The sequence below is a fragment of the Oncorhynchus mykiss genome, chromosome 6 (genome assembly GCF_013265735.2).
Source record: "Oncorhynchus mykiss isolate Arlee chromosome 6, USDA_OmykA_1.1, whole genome shotgun sequence".
NCBI lineage: Eukaryota > Metazoa > Chordata > Actinopteri > Salmoniformes > Salmonidae > Oncorhynchus > Oncorhynchus mykiss.
The window spans coordinates 37,868,930-37,891,890 of record NC_048570.1 but is presented as its reverse complement, the minus strand read 5'-3'; the positions used below and the strand labels follow the sequence as shown (position 1 = coordinate 37,891,890).

Here is a 22,961-nt window from a genome sequence, read left to right as displayed (position 1 = left end):
TGCTGCTTATTCTCTTCTGATTCCGGGAATCTTCCAACCAGGATTTTTTGGAAAACCTGGGAATTTTGAGAAAGTTAACAGAATTTTGCAACCCTAGTTGTGTGGATTAGTGAAGCTCTCTCACCTTCTCGTAGTGTGTCTCCATACAGAGGAAGATCGTGTAAGCTGTGAGGCATGCCAGACAGCCCTCCAGATATGACGAGCCTCCCAGCTTCTCTGCCTCAGCATACAGGTTGTTCAGCGTCCTCACCGTCTCCTCAAACTGCTGCTTGTCAATCTGAAACACGGGACCAATCAAGTTGTGTCTCAAATAGCACCCTATTTCCAATATAGTGCGCTACTTTTGAACAGGGCTCATAAGGCTCTGGTCAAAAGTTGTGTACTTTATAGAGGGAATAGGGGAGCCATTTGGAAAGCAACCCAAGTAAAATCAAAAACTGTTTCTGAGGATGATACACATGGTGAGATCTAAAGAAAGGCAATCAAGATAGAAAAATACATCACATAGTTACTATTTTAGATGATCAAATGGAGTGTTAGATATCTAACAAATGGAAAGTTAATTATACATTCTTTTCATCCTTTTCATCCTCGGTATAAATGATGAGTGGTTTGATTCGAATCGTGTTTTTAATCAGAGAATGCTGCATCTCTCTCCACTTTTGGCAAAATAATTAGGAAGGCTTGGCCGTGTGCTCACCGCATGTTTTCACTTTATACCGCAGCAGGAGACACCAAAACCTCTAGTGAGGAATCTGACTGTCTCTCCTTATCTACTGGCAGAGACTAGCTAGTAAAAAAAACAACTTTCCCAGTGTTTCCATCAATCTGGTGATGTTAGCTCTAGTGTTGCCGATATGAGAGATGCAATGTGGCTCTGACAGAGTTGAAGCCATTACACTCCATAATTCCGGACAGAGTGGAACTAAGGGCTGGCTAACACTAACATTCACTCATCACGTCAGGTCAGGCCTGCTCCACTGAGGAGAGGCCAAGGGCCGTTGGACCACTGGAAGTAGTGAAGGGTGTTTTGACTGAGTGTTGGCGTGAGTCTCCACTCTGGTCTCCTCAGCAGGCCTAATGGAGTGAGACTGCATCCCAAATGGCACCTTATATAGGAGTACTACTTTTGACCAGGGCCCATCGAGCTCTAGTCAAAAGTAGTGCACTTTATAGGGAATAGGGTACCATTTGGTACACAGCCTGAGAGAGCGGACTGCAGACCAGACCAGATGAAGGGAGCAGCCAGGCCTTCTGTGCCTCTGAACAGCCTCCAAGTTATGCTCCCATGTGCCCAAGGAATGTAACAACAAGCTCCAACAGATCAGTGGTCTTAGGCGTGTTTGGTGCCCGCCGTGAGGAGTCTTTGTTATCCCTCTAATTTCCCCATCTGAAGGCTGGGATTCAAACCACATTTCTCCTTCGTCTGAGCATTTTTCCATTACGTTAGATGCTGTGATTTTAAAAGTGTAGATGTGCACTTTAGGAAGTATGTGCTATGGTAGTAGTATTAGACGATAGATTAATCGTGCCATGTCACCCACCATCTCAGATTGTTCTGAAATGGTTTCTGTAGTTAAAATAATATTGCAGGAATGTTTCTAAATAAGCTAATTGGCCATTTCAATTGATAGTATTCATATAATATTCAATAAATAGTATAGTACCCAACATTCGATTCGGAACAAACCTCTTAACAATGATTAAGATTCGAGGAATCCAAATAAATCATAAAACGCCATGGCCCACCCAAAACCCACCCCAATAGCCAGTATAATTTCTCTATGTTTGACAAGTAGTATGAAGCTGTGGCTTGGAGTATTGTTTATTGAGACTATGTAATATATTCTCAGTAAATTTGTTGATGTCACCCCCTGTTTAAAGAAATTAGCAATTGAAGTAGCCATTGAAATTTGCCATTGCATTTTTCCTCAAAGATTAGTGTGAAAGTACCAGGCTTTGCCCACAAGATATCGCTGTTCCTGCCACTGCCACACACTTTTATCCTTTTTGTTGGTCTCTTGTGTTTATCAAATGGATCACAACATTTTCTTTGCAAATTTGGGTTGAAAGCTTTTGCTCATGATGAAAATATATTATGTGGTCATCCTCACAAGTCAAGTCAGTCTTCCATGAAAGCAATTTAGTTTGTCCTTCTCTTAGCAACCTAATGCTTTAATCCAGTGGCAGCTCTCTGAAAAGGGCTTTCCATATGGTGCAATTCTCATATAAGGCCAAATATTTCCTGGAGAAATGGGCAGTTACTAAATATTGTGACTACCCTAATACAAAAATACAATTAGAAACCATTTCATGGTAGTCTTGTGTTTTTTTTTTATACATGTTGTGTGATAAGTGACATTTAACATTAGACCCAACACCATTACAACACTATACAGTGTGTGTTTGTGACTTTTACAATTGAAGACCCTTCGAAACCATTCGAACTGCTGTAGTCTAATGGTTTGCTTGCTCACCAGGAATGGTCTAACTCAGGGAAGCGCAACTTTGATAGAGGGGACACAAAAGATTGGAACTTGTCATGAAGGCCTGCAGTTTTACAGCTAATTTCCTACATTTCAACATTTTGGCCATATTGTTGAGATTTTTTGTTGTTGCAGTTTTTAATATGATATGAGTGAGATCGTCAATGGAACACCCGCCCAATCGGTAATTCGGCCATGATTACTAGAAGTTTAGATAACTGGCCGTCAGACTAATATACCAATCTAAAAAAATTAATTGTTGACATGGGTTGATTGAGTGACTGTCAGTGACTGACATAAGAGAAAAACTGTTGGATGCACAACCAAATTTCTAAATTGCACCTAACGCTCAACAATTGGTCCACGGGCCGCCAGTTGCCCATCCCTGGTCTTACTAATCCCAAACTTTTTCAAAGGGGAATAAACCACACATACAGGGGCCATTTCCTGGACACAGATTTAGCCTAAGAGAAGAATAAAGTGAATTATTTTCATTGTGGACTGGTTTGAATTGTGAGGATAACCACACAATTTATTTCCATCATGAACAGAAACTATTGGTTTTCTACCCAAAGTTACAAAGAAAATTGTGATTAATTTAATAAAAGAGAACAGAAAAGCATAAACACAACATGCAACAATTTCAAAAGATTTTCCTGAGTTACAGCTCATATAAAGGAAATCAGTCAATTTAAATAAATTCATTAGGCCCTAATGTTGTGGACTTTACACGACTGGGGATACAGATATGCATCTGCTGGTCACAGATACCTATTGGTGGGAACTGGAACATGCTATCGTACACGTTGATCCAGAGCATCTCAAACATGCTCAATTGGTGACATGTCTGGTGATTATGCAGGCCATTGAAGAACTGGGACATTTTCAGCTTCCAGGAATTGTGTACGACATGGGTCCGGCGGCGGATGAATTGCACAATAACGGGCCTCTGGATCACATCACCGTATCTCTGTGCATTCAAATTGCCATCGATAAAATGCAATTGTGTTTGTTGTCCGTAGCTTATGCCTGCCCATAACATAACCCCACCATGGGGCACTCTGTTGACATCAGCAAACCGCTCTTCCACACAAGACAATACACTCTGTCTGCCATCTGCTCGGTACAGTTGAAACCAAGATTAATCCGTAAAGAGCAAACTGGAGGCCATTGGAGGTGAGCATTTGCCCACTGAAGTCGGTTATGGTGCCAAACTGCAGTCAGGTAAAGACCCTGGTGAGGATGAGGAGCACGCAGATGAGCTTCGCTGAGATGGTTTCTGACAGTTGTGCAGAAGTTCTTCGGTTGTGCAAACCCACAGTTTCATTAGCTATCCTCGTGTTTGGTCTCAGAAGATCCCACAGGTGAAGAAGCTGGATGTGGAGGTCATGGGCTAGCGTGGTTACAGTTGGTCTGATGATGTGAGGCCAGTTGGCCTTATAGCGGCTTATGGTAGAGAAATTAACATTAAATTATCTGGCAACAGCTCTGGTGAACATTCCTGCAGTCAGCATGCCAATTGCACACTCCCTCAAAACTTGTCCCCAGCACAAGGTGCATGCCGTTTAATCAGCTTCTTGAAATGCCACACCTGTCAGGTGGCTGGATTATCTTGGCAAAGGAGAAATGCTCACTAACATAGGTTTTTATATTTTTTATATTTCACCAGGTAGGCAAGTTGAGAACAGGTTCTCATTTACAATTGCTACCTTGCCAAAGCAGTTTGACACATACAACAACACAGAGTTACACATGGAGTAAAACAAACATACAGTCAATAATACAATAATACAGTAGAAAAATAAGTCTATATACAATGTGAGCAAATGAGGTGAGATAAGGGAGGAAAAGGCAAAAAAAAAAAAAGGCCATGGTGGCAAAGTAAATACACTATAGCAAGTAAAACACTGGAATGGTAGATTTGCAGTGATATAAAAAAATGGGGTGCAAAGGAGCTAATTAAATAAATACAGTAAGGGGAGAGGTAGTTGTTTGGGCTAAATAATAGATGGGCTATGTACAGGTGCAGTAATCTGTGAGTTGCTCTGACAGCTGGTGCTTAAAGCTAGTGAGGAAGATAAGTGTTTCCAGTTTCAGAGATGTTTGTAGTTCGTTCCAGTCATTGGCAGCAGAGAACTGGAAGGAGAGGCGGCCAAAGGAAGAATTGGTTTTGGGGGTGACCAGAGAGATATACCTGCTGGAGCGCGTGCTACAGGTGGGTGCTGCTATGGTGACCAGGGAGCTGAGATAAGGGGGGACTTTACCTAGCAGGGTCTTGTAGATGACCTGGAGCCAGTGGGTTTGGCGACGAGTGTGAAGCGAGGGCCAGCCAAAGAGAGTGTACAGGTCGCAGTGGTGGGTAGTATATGGGGCTTTGGTGACAAAACGGATGGCACTGTGATAGACTGCATCAAATTTATTGAGTAGGGTATTGGAGGCTATTTTGTAAATGACATCGCCGAAGTCGATGATCGGTAGGATTGTCAGTTTTACAAGGGTATGTTTACAGCATGAGTGAAGGATGCTTTGTTGCGAAATAGGAAGCCAATTCTAGATTTAACTTAGGATTGGAGATGTTTGACGTGAGTCTGGAAAGAGAGTTTACAGTCTAACCAGACACCTAGGTATTTGTAGTTGTCCACATATTCTAAGTCAGAACCATCCAGAGTAGTGATGCTGTACGGGTGGGCAGGTGCAGGAAGCGATCGGTTGAAGAGCATGCATTTAGTTTGACTTGTATTTAAGAGCAATTGGAGGCCACGGAAGGAGAGTTGTATGGCATTGAAGCTCGCCTGGAGGGTTGTTAACTTGTTATGGCTGCAATCCCACTAACGGGATAAGTGTCATAAACAACCGCTGAATAGCATAGCGCTACATTCAATAAATATTCCTACAAATATTTATATTCATGAAATCACAAGTGCAATATAGGAAAACACAGCTTAGCCTTTTGTTAATCCACCTGTAGTGTCAGATTTTGAAATGATGCTTTACATCGAAAGCAATCCAAGTGGTTGTGTAAATGTATCGATCGCACGACAAAACATTAAGTACACTTAGCATCAGGAAGCTTGGTAACGAAAATCAGAAAAGCAAACAAATTAATCGTTTACCTTTGATGATCTTCAGATGTTTTCACTCACGAGACTGTTGCACAACAAATGTTCCTTTTGTTCTATAAGATAATTTCTATCCAAAATACCTCCGTTTGTTTGTCGTGTTTTGTTCAGAAATCCACAGGAAAGAGCGGTCACGACAACGCAGACGAAAATTCCAAATTAGTTTCCATAATGTCCACAGAAACATGTCAAAGTTTTTCTTATAATCAATCCTCAAGTTGTTTTTAAAATATATAATCGATAATATATCAACCGCAAATGTCTTTCACAGTAGGAGAGGGAAAAGCAATACCTATCCAAACTCTGTTGCGTGAGCAAAACTCATGTGACCACTTGACGCGATGTTATCGTTCTGGCTCATTTTTCAAAATAAAGGCCTGAAACTATGCTGAAGACTGTTGACACCTTGAGGAAGTCATAGGAAAATGAATCTGGTTCATATCCCTTTAAATCCAGCAAAGGGAGGCTATGGAACATGGAGTTTTCAAAATAGAGGCCACTTCCTGTTTTGATTTTCCTCCGGGTTTCGCCTGCAATATCAGTTCTGTTATACTCACAGACAATATTTTGACAGTTTTGGAAACTTGAGTGTTTTCTATCCAATACAAATAAAAATATGCATATATTAGCAACTGAGACTGAGGAGCTGGCCGTTTACAATGGGCACCTTTTCATCCTACTCAATACTGCCCCTGCAGCCATAAAAAGTTAACACAGTGTCCAAAGAAGGGCCAGAAGTATACAGAATGGTGTCGTCTGCGTAGAGGTGGATCAGAGACTCACCAGCAGCAAGAGCGACATCATTGATGTGTACAGAGAAGAGAGTCGGTCCAAGAATTTAACCCTATGGCACCCCCATAGAGACTGTCAGAGGCCCGGACAACAGGCCCTCCGATTTGACACACTGAACTCTATCAAAGAAAGTAGTTGGTAAACCAGGCGAGGCAATCATTTGAGAAACCAAGGCTATCGAGTCTGCCGATGAGGATGTGGTGATTGACAGAGTCGAAAGCCTTGGCCAGGTCAATGAATACGGCTGCACAGTATTGTTTCTTATCGATGGCAGTTAAGATATCGTTTAGGACCTTGAGCGTGGCTGAGGTGCACCCATGACCAGCTCTGAAACCAGATTGCATAGCGGAGAAGGTATGGTGGGATTCGAAATGGTCGGTAATCTGTTTGTTGACTTGGCTTTTAGAAAAGGCAGGGTAGGATAGATATAGGTCTGTAGCAGTTTGGGTCAAGTGTCCCCCCTTTGAAGAGGGGGATGACCGCAGCTGCTTTCCAATCTTTGGGAATCTCAGACGACACGAAAGAGAGGTTGAACAGGCTAGTAATAGGGGTGGCAACAATTTCGGCAGATCATTTTAGAAAGAAAAGCCCGGCTGATTTGTAGGGGTCCAGATTTTGCAGCTCTTTCAGAACATCAGCTGACTGGATTTGGGAGAAGGAGAAATGGGGAAGGCTTGGGCGAGTTGCTGTGGGGGGGGGTGCAGTGCTGTTGACCGGGGTAGAGGTAGCCAGGTGGAAAGCATGGCCAGCCGTAGAAAAATGCTTCTTGAAATTCTCAATTATAGTGGATTTATCGGTGGTAACAGTGTTTCCTATCTTCAGTGCAGTGGGCAGCTGGGAGGAGGTGTTCTTATTCTCCATGGACTTTACAGTGTCCCAGAACTTTTTTGAGTTTGTGTTGCAGGAAGCAAATTTCTGCTTGAAAAAGCTAACTGCCTGTGTATATTGGATTCTAGCTTCCCAGAAAAGTTGCATATCACGGGGGCTGTTCGATGCTAATGCAGAAAGCCATAGGATGTTTTTGTGGTGGTTAGAGGTAAACAAACTTGTGCACAAAATTAGATAAATAAGCTTTTTGTGCGTATGGAACATTTCTGGGATATTTTATTTCAGCTCATGAAACATGGGACCAATGCTTAACATGATGCGTTTATATTTTTGATCAGTGTAGATAAAACGGTGTGGCAATAGCAAGAACAGCGGCATCTAGAGGGGGCAAAACTGGTACTGTTACTTTCACACTTATTTAAGGGGGAAATGAAAACTACTTCAAATTCACTGAGAATACATTACATATTATGAATAAACAATCCTCCAAGCCGCAGCTTCATATTACTTGTCAAATATAATGTAATGATATTGTATACATATATATTTTTTAAATGTAACCTTTGTTTAACTAGGCAAGTCAGTTAAGAAGAAATTCTTATTTACAATGACGGCCTACACCAGCCAAAGCCCTATGGGACTCCCAATCACGGCCGGTTGTGATACAGCCTGGATTCAAACCAGGGTGTCTGTAGTGACGCCTATAGCATTGAGATGCAGTGGCTTAGACCACTGCTCCATTAGGGAGCCCATCATTTAATATTATGTGAATCCTATAAGTTAAAATGACCAATTTGGGTGCAATCAATTAGCTTAATGTAATCAGAGATCAAACTATATTTCAACAAAATAACTACAGAAACGTTTTCAGAAGATTCTGAGATGGTGGGTGTCAAAATCCTCTTTCTTGTGCTTTTTGTGATGGAATGACCCAGATACCATCTTAAACAACTTATTTAGCCTACTTTGCATCAAGCGATCTACTGTAGATCTGTGAATTCGAAGAAGGGAAAAAAAGGGAAAGGTCAACATGTGCAAATTAGAAGTGGAGGAAATTTGACAGCATTATCAATTTATTTCACTGTCCCTGGCAGGTCTGGCTAGCTATCTGCCAAATACAATGAACAATTTTCCAGACATTTTCTTCTACCTAAACTTAAGATAGAAAAAGAACATGTAATAATGTATAATAACAACAACTAAATAACCTTAAATAGAGGTGAAAATCATCAACACAATGTGCTGCCCCATGATCTATTCCAGCTAAAGAGCAACATGAATCCAAAGTTGAATAAAATTAAGTATTTTATTAAATTGATGAACGAGGTATTTTGTCACTCCTGAGATTTGAAAAAGAAAGAAAATAAAATCTTGACAAGGTGAAATAAATATGACTGTATAAAAAAGAACAAGCTCACTTAAAATGTTTGGCAGTACATTGCCTATGATATACTATGCTAGCAAGGGGATGGGAGAAATGTTGGAAAGGTTTTTTATGATGAGGCACTGTAGCTGTGGATGGACTCCCTGAGGAGTAGCACAATGTATTTCTTCAGCAGTGGTATGTGTAGTGCATCCTACAGGAAAACAAGTGTGCCAAAGAGAGACCACCCAATCAAGAGGGAAGTGCCATTAAACCCAAAAGCTGTGTTGTAAAGCTACTCTTTTCATGTGACACATGAATGTCAACCTCCCCATTTTGCTAGCAGCACATTTTTTATGTGGGCATGGAACAGGTGGAGGCAGTTTTCCTCATGGACCTGCTTCATTCCATTCCCTGGATCATTACCAAACACTGTTTTTTAAACCAGTCACTGCTTTCAAGCATAACAGGATAAAGGGTAAATACTAGATCAGTGAAAGTGTATTGGAGTCGTCAGCTGCACTTGATGTTTTCTGCTCCTAGCCTTCTGCTAACCCCACACGGCTCTAACTGAGAGGAGATGAGAGATTCTGAAAGAATTCAGACCCCTTGACTTTTTCCACATTTTCAGCATTATTCTAAAATGGATTACATCATTTTTCCCCCGCATCAATCTACCCACAACAACGACAAAGTGAAAACAGGTTTTTAAACATTTTAACAAATGTATTAAAAATAAGAAAGCATTCAGACCCCTTGCAATGAGATTAGAAATTGAGCTCAGGTGCATCCTGTTTTCATTGATCATCCTTGAGATGTTTCTACAACTTGATTGGAGTACACTTGTGATAAATTCAATTAATTGGACATAACTTGGAAAGGCACACACCTGTCTATTTACATGTCAGAGCAAAAACCAAGCCATGAAGTCGAAGGAATTTTGTCGAGGCACAGATCTGGGGAAGGGTACCAACAAAATTCTGCAGCATTGAAGATCCCCAAGAATACAGTGGCCTCCCTCATTCTAAAATGGAAGACGTTTGGAACCACTGAGACTCTCCTAGAGCTGTCCGCCCGGCACCACTGAGCAATCAGGAGAGAAGGGTCTTTGTCAGGGAGGTGACCAAGAACCCAATGGTCACTCTGATAGAGCTTCAGAGTTCCTCTGTGGAGATGGGAGAACCTTCCAGAAGGACAACCATCTCTGCAGCACTCCCCAAATAGGCCTTTATGGTAGAGTGACCAGACGGAAGAGACTCCTCAGTAAGGCACATGATTGCCAGCTTGGAGCTTGCCAAAAAGCACCTAAAGGAATCCCAGACCTTGAGAAACAAGATTCTCTGGTCTGATGAAAACAATATTGAACTCCTTGGCGTGAATGCCAAGTGTCACTTCTGGAAGAAACCTGGCACCATCCCTACAGTGAAGCATGGTGGTGGCAGCATCATGCTGTGGAGATGTTTTTCAGCGGCAGGGATTGGGAGACTAGTCAGAATTGAGGGAAAGATGAACAGAGCAAAGTACAGCGAGATCCTTGATGAAAACCTGCTCCAGAGCGCTCAGGACCTCAGACTAGGTGGAAGGTTCACCTTCCAACAGGACAACGACCCTAAGCACACAGCCAAGACAACGCAGGAGTGGCTTTGGGACAAGTCCTTGAGTGGCCGAGCCAAAGCCCGGACATGAACCGGATCGAACATCTCTGGAGAGACCTAAAATATCTTTACAGTGACTCTCCCCATCCAACCTGACAGAGCTTGAGAGGATCTGCAGAGATGAATGGGAGAAACTCCCCAAATACAGGTGTGCTAAGCTTGTAGCGTCATACCAGAGAAGACTCAAGGCTGTAATTGCTGCTGATAATACTTATGTAAATGTGATAGCAGTTTTTTATTTTTAATACATTTGCTTTGTCATTATGGGGTATTGTGTGTAGATTGATGAGAAAAAAATAACAATTTAATCAATTTTAGAATAAGGTTGTAATGTAACAAAATGTGGAAAAAGTCAAGAGGTCTGAATACCTTCCAAATGCACGGTATATCTGCAGGAGCTGGACACGGGAAAGAATCATGTTATACTTCCAGGGCTCTACGCTGACCATTTTTACAAGGTGCACTGGTGCTCCTAAATAGCAAGATCAGCACAGCAAATTAGATCAGCACAACAAATTATTTTGGTGCATATGCGAGTAAAATTGTCACACTGTAGAGCCCTGATGTCGGTCTGATCTATCAAATAGATCTTGCGAGAAGGCTTTGCAGATAAGGGAGAGTGCTGATTTAGGATCAGGTCCTGCCTATCCATGCAATCTTATTCATTGTTATCTAAAAAAGGACAAACAGATCCTAAATCTGCACTCCTACTCTGAGACACTATGCATATATGCTCAGATCAAAGTGTTATCAGAGTGCTTTAGCGTACCCTGGTCTCCAGTTCAGAAGGGAACTTGGTCTGGAACTGGCAGACAGTGCCATTGGTGTAGTCTCTCTGGATGAACACTTTGGCAGCGATAGCCGCCTGCTGCCTCATATCCTGCAAGCTGTGAGTCTGGAAGGAAGGAGAGGGAAAATGGGCTTTAGGCTAGATGAAGAGCTCAGTGAGGATTTAACAAAAATGTATTAATGTTTAGGCCTAGATCGCATACATAGATGACATAGCCAAGATGTGCACACCAGACAATTTGAATTTCTACGACAAAAAAAATATATTTTGCCTATTAGTCAAATCTATTCAACATCTGTTGGCATGAAGTAGCTAGAACAAGCTACCATATCAACAAGCATAATTCATTTGTTTAACCGAGAGCCCTATTCTGTCACTTTTACCCCTACCTACATGTACATATTACCTCAATTACCTTGTACCCCTGCATATTGACTTGGTACCAGTACTCCTTGAATATAGCCTCATTACTGTTATTTTATTGTGTTACTATGTACCTTTCCCCTCCCCCTTACTGTTTAACTCATGTGACAAATACAATTTGATTGATTTGTAAATAATATAAAATGGCTGCCATTTTACTGAAAAACAGATTGCAGTTTCTTGTTGCTAAGATTACAATGCAGTAGGGAGTGGACTCTATAGCTGCCCTGCAGCTTGTTTTAGGAACACTGATAGATAATGAATGCTGACAAATGGAGGACTGTTGAAAACAAAATGTGTAAACTATGAATCACAAATTAGACTTGGCAATGCTTAAACACCAGTATAAGGAAACAAATGACATGGAACACCACCCTATTATCTGATCCAACAAGAAGGCAATGAATTAGGACGGCTAACGTTAATCATTCATAACTTTAACATGTTTCATAATGGAAACCACAACCAGACTGGGAGACCATCAACCTAAATGACCCCCAGCGGAGTGGGAGGGATGGCTTGCATTCCAACTGGCACCCTATTCCCTTTATAGTGCCTGCTTTTGACCAGAGCCCAATGGACCATGATAAAAAGTAGTGCACTACATAGGGAATGGGGTGCCATTTGGGACAAAGCCTCTGAATAATGATTAGCCTACAGTGTGCTGTGCTAAAATGATATACTTTGTGAGGTCCTTCATAAACCACACTGTAGCTTCAGTAGTGTCTCAGACTACTGTAGCATAAAGGCATTGCTATGTAAAAAATAAAACTAAAAATTTAAAAAACTTGACCACTAACATGTGAAGTTCATAGGAACACATCAGATTGTGTCAAATGAAAGCTAAAAGTCTATATTTTTTTAGATATATAGGCATATAAATATTTCTCAAGCATTTTCCATCCTAAATATTAGAAATGGCAACTGCTTTGATTTCTGTTCAAACAGATGAAAAATAGGGCTTAAAAAAAATGGCTAGCAGAAAAGGGGCTTTAAAAGGTATTAGCAATACATCAAGACACAATAGTGTGTTGAAGTAAAGACCATGCCAACACTTTTATTTTGTTTTGCAGAAAAAAAGTGCCTTCTGTAAGTTCAAGAAATATTGCCTAATGTCTTGTCATTCTGTTACCAAAAATCTCCCTCATGACAAGGGAGGATAATGAAAGTTCACAGAAGTACTAAGTAAAGGTAGCAATTAGTAATAGGGTTTTTACTGATAATAAATCATAAACCAGATTGTTAAGTGGTTGAAACACATCATTCTGTTACCAAATCGCTAACAGAATGACCCTCACCCCCCAAAAAGATGCAACAGAATGACTGCAACGGAAACGGCAACAATGGGAATTCATAGTAGTGACAATCCACCGTTGGGTCACCTGCTACTGTCCTCCCTTCCACTTGTATACTGTCATGTTCAGCTCATAACTGTTTGCTTTGTCTTTCAATCAAGATGTGGTTAAAGCAGGAGTATAAAAACAGTCTGAACAACCCCTCCCTCTCTCTCACCCAGTCTCTCTTCTCTCCAGTTAATGTCATCTCTCCATGAGTCCCCGCTCTTTCCATTTACTGTAACAGCCCTCTCACCCACTGAGCACCGACTGAAGCCGGATGTCCACGGACGTTGAAAAGTTGTTGAAATTTGGCCAATCCAAATCTGAACCAACCATAAACATCTGTTTCACACCTTTGGACAGCACAGTTCACAAAATAAGGCGTATTAGCTAAATTCACAGAAAGGCACTTGATCCAGACGGATCTGTTGAGTTCAATATAACTACGTTAGACATTTTTGATTTATGAATGTATGCATTAATGAATCAATTGTACAAATCATACAATCAATTTGACTTAGGCTTTTTATCAACCTAACTACATATCATAATGGTAATAATTTATTTAAAAAGGTAAATCTCTAGTCTATTGATAAACTGGGTAAATCAAAATGTAGCCTAGGTCTATTCACAATACAGGTGAATGCATATTTAATAGGAGTGTGTGCATGCAAAAACGCCATTCATTTTCCTATAGGCTTTGACCAACGAACCATAGCACAGTTATTGCCTACAAAAAGACGTCATTACTATTTCTCTCTGTTTGAGGATTGAGCAAAGAGGATCTTGACTGGGAGAGACATGAGGTGGGAAGAAGAAGTGAATAAATAAAGTTTATGGTGACGATCAGCTTTGAAATCAGCAATATTTTGTGTTAACAAAGTACTAGAGTATTGAATTGATGTTAGCTTCAAGGAAAGTTAGCCAGCAAGGAAAGTTACCGGTGGCTTCCAGCTTTGTAGACTATCTTCTTGCATTGTAAAGTGGTCTAGCCTGTGATGGACATTGTCTTGTGAACAGTTATAACATTTCTATATGCTGTTTTGCATTATTCAAGTGTGATGCAGCCCAGACTCCCAGTGAGTGAAGTGGTTCCTCAGGACAGGCTAGAGCTAGCAATAGGTAAGCGGAGCAAGCACGGTGGTCTCGCGCTACAAGGCGACATCGGCTGCGCTGATGGACAGACTTGATCCTATTTCAAATCGGTAGATGACGTGAGACACATTTGAGAGAAGTACCAAACTGTTTTTTAGGTTCTAGTATCGAAAAAGTACAGAAGTTTCGGTATACCGTGCAACACTATGCTGTACAGAGTAGAATAAAGTATAATTTATTGTATTGTACTGAACTGCATTTTACTGTACTGAACTATACTCTGCTGCGATGTCCAAACTTGTGAAATACTGACGTCTATTATTGGTACAGATTTGGTCCAGTCCCATCAAATTTGGTCTTGTTTGGGGCAGTGCTCATTAGAATAATAGCCATTGTGTGGAATAACAACCAAGCATTCAAAGGAGGATATTACATTCTTCTACCTATTCAGGATATAGCACTATGAAGAGAATGACATTCATAATTATGCATTTCTCTATAGTACAGATCAGGGACCCATGATGTTACTATCATTCTGTTACCAGGTGTTGATCCACTTCATTTACTGTAGTTCCATTAAACAAAATAGAGGTTTCAAACTCAAGGTGTCATATAATAGCTGACACCCCATTCTTTCTGCAGACATCTTTCAATCTTAATTCTGAGTATTAATTAAGTAATTCATTTGAAGTATTAATAAATTAACCGTTTTTGGAATATGTGATCACATAAAAAACTGAGGGAGTTATTTACAGTCATTTAGTTACAAAACTTGATATCTGCATTGTTCTTAGAATGTGTTTTTGTGAAATTGTCAGTGTAACTTGTTAAAAGTAGTCCTTGTGCATATGGTTGTATGGTTTAACTTTGTAATCAATGGTTTTGTTTGGCATACTTTTAAAGTAAAAAAACTGACTATGAGTGACAATTTGTTAACGTGGAATTGCCCTACACTCACTACAACTTTGTTTTGTACTGATGAAATGTCCTCAAAATTACATAAACTTCATATGATGTGTGAGCGCCCTGCAGTTAAATGCTGTTAGGACAAAGTTACATAATAAATGTTAAGGAGCATGAATGTAAATATTTAATGCTTTGCATCTACAATATTACTTAACGCTGACAGCTTCCTCAATCTCTCAGTCAATCAGAGGTGATTACTGCTGTCAGGCAGCACTGCCGCAAAAAAATAATGTTGGCTCACTCTCTCCCAATTCGCCAGTGGATACAGTAACTATTAGAAGTCATAACAGAATTAACGATAATGAATGGAGTAAGTCAAGGAACAATTGAGGCCTAGACAAATACATTTACTGTGTAAAGAATCATCTCAGATAAAGCCCAACACATATATACATACATATACACACACACACACACACACATACATACATACATGTGTGTATATAAGTATTTAGTCAGACATCAAATGTGGAAGTTCTCCCACTTAAAAAGATGAGAGGCCTGTAATTTTCATCATAGGTACACTTCAACTATGACGGACAAAATTAGAAAGAAAAATTCAGAAAATCACATTGTAGGATTTTTAATTAATTTATTTGCAAATTATGGTGGAAAATGGGTATTTGGTCAATAACAAAAGTTTATCTCAATACTTTGTTATATACCCCATTCATTCTTTCCTTTACACGGATCAGTCGTCCTGGTCCCTTTGCAGAAAACAGCCCCAAAGCATGATGTTTCCACCCCCATGCTTCACAGTAGGTATGGTGTTCTTTGGATGGAACTCCGCATTCTTTGTCCTCCAAACACGACGAGTTGAGTTTTTACCAAAAAGTTATATTTTGGTTTCATCTGACCATATGACATTCTCCCAATCTTCTTCTGGATCATCCAAATTCTCTCTAGCAAACTTCAGACGGGCCTGGACATGGTACTGGCTTAAGCAGGGGGACACGTCTGGCACTGCAGGATTTGAGTCCCTGATGGCGTAGTGTGTTACTGATGGTAGGCTTTGTTACTTTGGTCCCAACTCTCTGCAGGTCATTCACTAGGTCCTCCGTGTGGTTCTGGGATTTTTGCTCACCGTTCTTGTGATCATTTTGACCCCACGGGTTGAGATCTTGCGTGGAGCCCCAGATCGAGGGAGATTATCAGTGGTTTTGTATGTCTTCCATTTCCTAATAATTGCTCCCACAGTTGATTTCTTCAAACCAAGCTGCTTCCCTATTGCAGATTCAGTCTTCCCAGCCTGGTGCAGGTCTACAATTTTGTTTCTGGTGTCCTTTGACAGCTCTTTGGTCTTGGCCATAGTGGAGTGTGACTGTTTGAGGTTTATACTGATAACAAGTTCAAACAGGTGCCATTAATACAGGTAACGAGTGGAGGACAGAGGAGCCTCTTAAAGAAGCCACCCAAACTAAGTATTTGGTCACCTACAAACAAGCAAGATTTCTGGCTTGTTTGTAGGTGACCAAATACTTAGTTTCCACCATAATTTGCAAATAAATTCATTAAAAATACTACAATGTGATATTCTGGATTTTTTTTCTCTCATTTTGTCAGTCATAGTTGAAGTGTACCTATGATGAAAATTACAGGCCTCATCTTTTTAAGTGGGAGAACTTGCACAATTGGTGGCTGACTAAATTCTTTTTTGCCCCACTGTATATATCAAAGACTGCTGGTAAAAAGTTTTAGAACACCTACTCATTTAAGGGTTTTTCTTTATTTTTACTATTTTCTACATGTAGAATAATAGTGAAGACGTCAAACCTATGAAATAACATATATGGACTCATGTAATAACCAAAGAAAAGTGTTAAACAAATCTAAATATACTTTATATTTGAGATTATTCCAATAGCCACCCTTTGCCTTGACAGCTTTGTACACTCTTGGCATTCTCTCAACCAGCTTCATGAGGTAGTCACCTGGAATGCATGTCAATTAACAGTTGCGCCTTGGGGCTATCTTCTGTATACCACCCCTATCTTGTCATCACAACACAACTGATTGGCTCAAATGCATTGGCTCAAAGTAAAGAAATTCCACAAATTAACTTTAACAAGCCAAAGGGTGGCTACTTTGAATGAGCTCAAAAGTAAAATATATTTTAATTTGTTTAACACTTTTTTTGTTACAACATGATTCCATGTGTGTTATTTCATAGTTTTGATGCCTTCACTATTATTGTACAATGTAGAAAATAGTAAAAATAAAGAAAACCCCTGTAATGTGTAGGTGTGTCCAAACGTTTGACTGGAACTGTATACATGCATGCATGTTTGTACAGTGGCAAGAAAAAGTTTGTGAACCCTTTGGAATTACCTGGATTTCTGCATAAATTGATCATAAAATGTTATCTGATCTTCATCTAGGTCACAACAGTAGACAAACACAGTCTGCTTAAACTAATAACACAAACAATTATACGTGTTCATGTCTTTATTGAACACACTGTGTAAACAGTCACAGTGCAGGGTGGGAAAAGTATGTGAACCCTGGATTTAATAACTGGCTGACTGAATTTTGGACCATTCATATTTACAAAACCGTTTCAGTTCAGCAATATTTTTGAGATGTCTGGTGTGAACTGCTCTCTCGAGGTCATGCCACAGCATCTCAAATTGGGTTGAGGTCAGGACTGACTGGGCCACTCCAGAAGGCGTATATTCTTCTGTTGAAGCCATTCTTTTGTTGATTTACTTCTGTGTTTTGGGTCGTTGTCCTGTTGCATCACCAAACTTCTGTTGAGCTGCAATTGGAGGTCAGATAGCCTAACATTCCCCTGCAAAATGTCTTGATGAACTTGGGAATTCATTTTTCCGACGATGATAGCAAGCTGTCCAGGCCCTGAGGCAGCAAAGCAGCTCCAAACCATGATGCTCCCTCCACCATACTTTACAGTTGGGATGAGGTTTTGCTGTTGGTGTGCTATGCCTTTCTCTCCACACATAGTGTTGTGTGTTATTTCCAAACAACTCAACTGTAGTTTAATGTGTCCACGGGATATTTTGCCAGTAGCGCTGCGGAACATCCAGGTGCACTTTTGCAAACTTCATACGTGCAGCAATGTTTTTCTTGGAAAGCAGGGGCTTCTTCCGTGGTGTTCTCCCATGAACACTATTCTTGTTTAGTGTTTTACATATCGTAGACTCATCAACAGAGATGTTAGCATGTTCCAGAGATTTCTGTAAATCTTTAGCTGACACTCTAGGATTCTTAACCTCATTGAGCATTCTGCGCTGTGCTCTTGCAGTACTCTTTGCAGGACGGCCACTCCTAGGGAGAGTAGCAACAGTGCTGAACTTTGTCCATTTATAGACAATTTGTCTTACCGTGGACTGATGAACATCAAGGTTTTTAGAGATACTTTTGTAAACTTTTACAGCTTTATGCAAGTCAACAATTCTTAATCTTAGGTCTTCTGACATCTCTTTTGTTCAAGGCATGGTTCACATCAGGCAATGCTTCTTGTGAATAGCAAACTCACATTTTGTGAGTGTTTTTTATAGGGCAAAGCAGCTCTAACCAACATCTCCAATCTCGTCTCATTGATTCAACTCCAATTAGCGTTTGGAAAAGTCATTAGCCTAGGGGTTCACATACTTTTTCCAACCTTCACTGTGGATGTTTAATTGATTTATTCAATATAGACTAGAAAAATACAACAATTTGTGTGTTATTAGTTTAAGCACACTATGTCTATTGTTGTGACTTAGATGAAGATCAGATCAAATTTGATGACAAATTTATGAAGGAAACCAGGTAATTCCAAAGGGTTCACATACGTACATACAAACAGTGGAAAGAAAAAGTATGCAAATTCATTTTTATATTTTTTACTTTCTTTGCAATCAGGCCCACGGGGAAGGGGTGGTATGGGTTGGGTTTTCTGTAGTCCCTGGGGGGGTTGGCAAGCAACCTTGGATGTTTAGGCGGATGGGGGACTTAGGGGAATCTAAGTGGAGGGGGGTGGGCAGATATATATGGGGGGGTAGGGAGTGACAAGACAACCAACCTGTTTTGCTAGGCGGGGTGGGAAGGGGTGAAAAACATGGTTTCTGGGGGTAGCTGGGGGAGGAGGCCCTTTTTGTTTATTTTTCTTTACACACCAAGTTTATTATCACAAATCCTATGTGATCAATATGATAATTTCTCTGTATTTTTTTTACTTTTCTTTTTCTTTTGAGTGGCAGCCCACAGGAGCATGTTATATGAACTGAATATATGAATTGGCATGAATGTTGTACCTGTGACACTCCAACAAAAAATGACAAAACTAATTTTAAAAACTTGGTCACCATGTTTAATATTTTACGGCTATTAGATGCATAATCCATCATTACGCCAAGCTGTTTTAACAGTGGTCTCTGGCTGCTTCCCAGACAACACTAAAAGATATCATCAACTCTAATCTGACATGTTTATCTAGCTAGGTTATCGGGATTTATCTAAGCAATGATGTTCTAATTGGTGGGAGAGTATAGGAGCTATAGCCATTTCAGGGTTATTTTTGTCTGAAGGAAAAATCTATTCACATAACATGCCAGAGAAGAGTAAAAGAATGTATGCACTCACTACTGCAAGTCGCTCTGGATAAGATCGTCTGCTAAATGACTAAAATGTAAATAGTTACACCTATTGGCTAATAGTCCCATGGTCGGTCGGTCGGTCGGTCAGTCGACCTCTCTCTCTCTCTCTCTCTCTCTCTCTCTCTCTCTCTCTCTCTCTCTCTCTCTCTCTCTCTCTCTCTCTCTCTCTCTCTCTCTCTCTCTCTCTCTCTCTCTCTCTCTCTCTCTCTCTCTCTCTCTCTCTCTCTCTCTCTCTCTCTCTCTCTCTCTCTCTCTCTCTCTCTCTCTCTCTCTCTCTCTCTCTCTCTCGTTATTGTGAAGTACACAGACAGATAAGGGACATTTAATAACTCCTTCTACAATGTTTTAGCAACAATACATTTTTATTAAATCTGTTCATATATATACCCCCAGGAAGAATATTAATTATTTGGTATTTTTGTTACATTATCTGACAAGCGAGTACTTAGATATGGTCATTTTCACATTTTCATAGAATGTTTCAGAATAACGTATAGTAAGGCATTTGTGAACATTCTATAGCAATACACAGTGGGAAAGCGGCAGTGCATTTGGACAATTAATAGACACTGCAGTAAATAAAACCTAATAAAAAACATCCGTCTTGTCAGGGGTTGAAGTCTATGCAGACCGGTGAGCCATACCCAATCAGAGCTAAAGTAGGTTTATATGCAAGTATACCATTTGCCACACGGCCCTGCCATCATTCACATTGAACTGGACTGTGTGTTTACAGGCAGTAGCAAGTGTGACTTTAAATAACTAGAACTCATTCGTCAAAAGCCACAAAATACACCTGAATGGACTTCTGCAAATATGTATATACCACGAGAGTCCTCTTGGATTTGGGAACTTCACAGTCCTATTGATCAAACAACCGTGAACAAGTAGGCTCTCTACCCCTCAGTTGCCTACGCACATCAACAACAAGATCAACAACTAATTCTAGCCAGAGCAAGATGAGCTAAAAATCGAACAAGGGAACATTAGATAAACCCTTTCAAACTTTTTCAGCTAGTTGGCCGTCAAAATTGCAATGATGAACGACGGGGAATAGTAGCCTGCTCGTCCTTCTGCAGCTTGCCTGCCAATGCATGCTTGTCCCAACCCACGTTTTCACAACTGAATAGGAACTTGCCTGCCTGTCCGCTCATTTGATCAATGACAAATACATTTGATTTACAACTAAGAGATATGCTAAGTGTGGATAGCAGTTGTTCAAGTTCAGCATAGCTAGCTAGCAAAGCCATTCAATCCACACTTCTTGCTAGCTAACCAAACGACACCTGCATCTCTAGCTGTAGCCACCAAAAAACGACGATGGGAAAGGGTCAGTCACTCACCCACTCCTCCAATGACATGACATCCTCCCAGCTGATAGCTAGCTAACGTGTTTCTAACTTGCTAAATAAATAACTAGCCACATAAGTAGACACGCTAGCTCAGAGGTGTCAAACTCAATCAGCACACTGGCCATATATAGCCTACTTGTTGTTTTTTAAACATGCAACCTAAACTGGCCATTGTTTTAGTAGAAAAAAATATGTCAATTTATAATGTCCACTTATGTACATAGGAAGCTGTATATAGCATTTTAACATATTAAAACAAAATAGGTCAATATTTGTCCAGCCTTCGCTTGCTGCTTTGCTTGCAATGTACATAATATGCTGCGATCCTAATCAAAAAGGATTTAATAACTTTAAATAAAAAAAATTAAAAAACGAGCTATAGGTTATTGTAACAATTACACTTAAAACATGTTCACCTGTGCGGTTGAATGCATCTTTGCTGTATTGTGCACTCAAAATGTATTGTAGTTAAATAGCCAGCCTAGGCTACTGCTCAAATGTTGCTGTAATAGGTCTACACGTTTCTCCTTTACACGTTGATTTGTAGCAGGTTGTGTGTCGCTTAAGGGTCCTATTCGGCCGTTTGGCCTTGTGTTTGACACATGTGCTAGACTATTAGCCACGTTATGACTGACTTGTGATCATTGCTCTTGCTAGTTTGATTGTATTGACATTCCTAGCCTTAGTGACAGTGGACCGTTTTTGTTCAAAATATTGAGTACAATTTGTATTGAAACAGTGCATCCGAATGGGTGTAGGCAGCAAACAATGTAACAGGCCAGCTGTGATTTAAAACCTGATAGCAATATTTTTTGGACTACGAAGAAATGAATTGGTGAATTATGTGAATCATCCATTGAATTGCATCCATCTATTCTACTATTCCGCCAACAATGCCTTACTGTACGTCATGGAATTTTGTCACATATAACCTATTTTTGAAACATCTTATACAATTGGTTTGTACAAAGTAGTTAAACGCTGTCTGTTCCACTGTAAAGAAGCACTAGCAATGTCATTATCTAGCTAACGTTAACTCAGAAGCAAAACGACGTTTCTCAATCTGCTTCACAAATTCGTTAGAAAAATAACACCAAAAACGAGTTGGCTAATATAATTTAATACAATTACAATGCTAAGTTTAATCATATCAAAGACAAACAACCCACCATGCTTTAGCTGTATAATGTTAGCTATTATCATTTCGATAGGCTTGCTAGCTAACGTTAACTACTAACTTAGCCGAGTTAGCTAACAAGCTAGTTAACAGTTAGTCAGGGGTAAAGACGATATCCATTTGAGTTAGCAAATGTGTAACTATTATACTATTCAGATGACGAAAGTGTATTGTTACAGACTGCTGGGGGGTATTTATAATTAAAACTGATCACAAAATCCCTTACCTCAGCCATGTTGACAGCTCTCTGTTTACCTTCCGCTAGCTCTAAACTGAGTACAGCAACTAATGTGTCCGGATACAAGTTGTCCAATTCACGAGGTTCCGTAGCAGCAAATTGCAATGCACTCTGTAGGAATAACAAACAAAAAATCTATAATTTGCTATCACACTTATAGATAGAGTTTATGGATCTTAGATATACATTGCCCATTATTGGATAAATGAAACAGATTTTTAGTTAATTTTCTACTTTTCCAACTAGCTCTGGTCCATGGCATCGCGAACTACGCCCTACACCAGAGCTACTCTCAAACCAACGATGTATATAGGCCTAAACCCTGATCTTGATGCTCATTCTTGGCCATAGAGAGGGTTTGAAGCCATCGGTCGCCCATATTGGCACTGCGCAGTAGACGTCTGTAAAACAAAGAATGTTAAAAAACGAATGTAGACAGTAAAAAACCGCTGTGCTATTTGTCTGTATAACCAAATGTCTCTAGCGATGTATCTCAACTCTAATCTAATAGACACAATCTAATTCGAGAGATTAGGAGCATGGGTTTTTTAGTCTATGATGAGAAAATTGAGGACTCATTCTAGTCATTAGCAAGTTAATTTTTTTATCTGATAGGCATGAAGAATTTTCATGGTGGATTAGTGTTACAGCTTTTTGTGCCAATACAACCATGTGAAGGTGTGAAAAATACTGAGATAACATTACCTACCCCCACCATTACACATTTTATTGCACCCTTTACCAG

At 40.1% G+C, this 22,961-nt stretch overlaps 1 protein-coding gene across 2 annotated transcripts in view; it reads right to left on the bottom strand.

Annotated features, from left to right (window-relative positions):
- LOC110525893 (golgin subfamily A member 7) overlaps positions 1-22,572 on the bottom strand; it is a 37,845-nt gene extending 15,273 nt beyond the window's left edge. The window contains exons 1-4 of one of the 2 annotated variants that reach the window (XM_021606386.2): positions 22,451-22,572; positions 22,205-22,327; positions 11,013-11,138; positions 125-277 (exon numbers count right to left, since the gene is read on the bottom strand). In XM_021606386.2, the coding sequence (XP_021462061.1) occupies positions 125-277; positions 11,013-11,138; positions 22,205-22,213 (288 nt within the window). In that variant the 5' untranslated portion in view covers positions 22,214-22,327; positions 22,451-22,572. Of the gene's footprint in view, positions 1-124; positions 278-11,012; positions 11,139-20,792; positions 20,908-22,204; positions 22,328-22,450 lie in introns of those variants that run through there. The other variant, XM_036980059.1, reaches the window with a different exon arrangement.
- Positions 22,573-22,961: the final 389 nt, after the last annotated feature.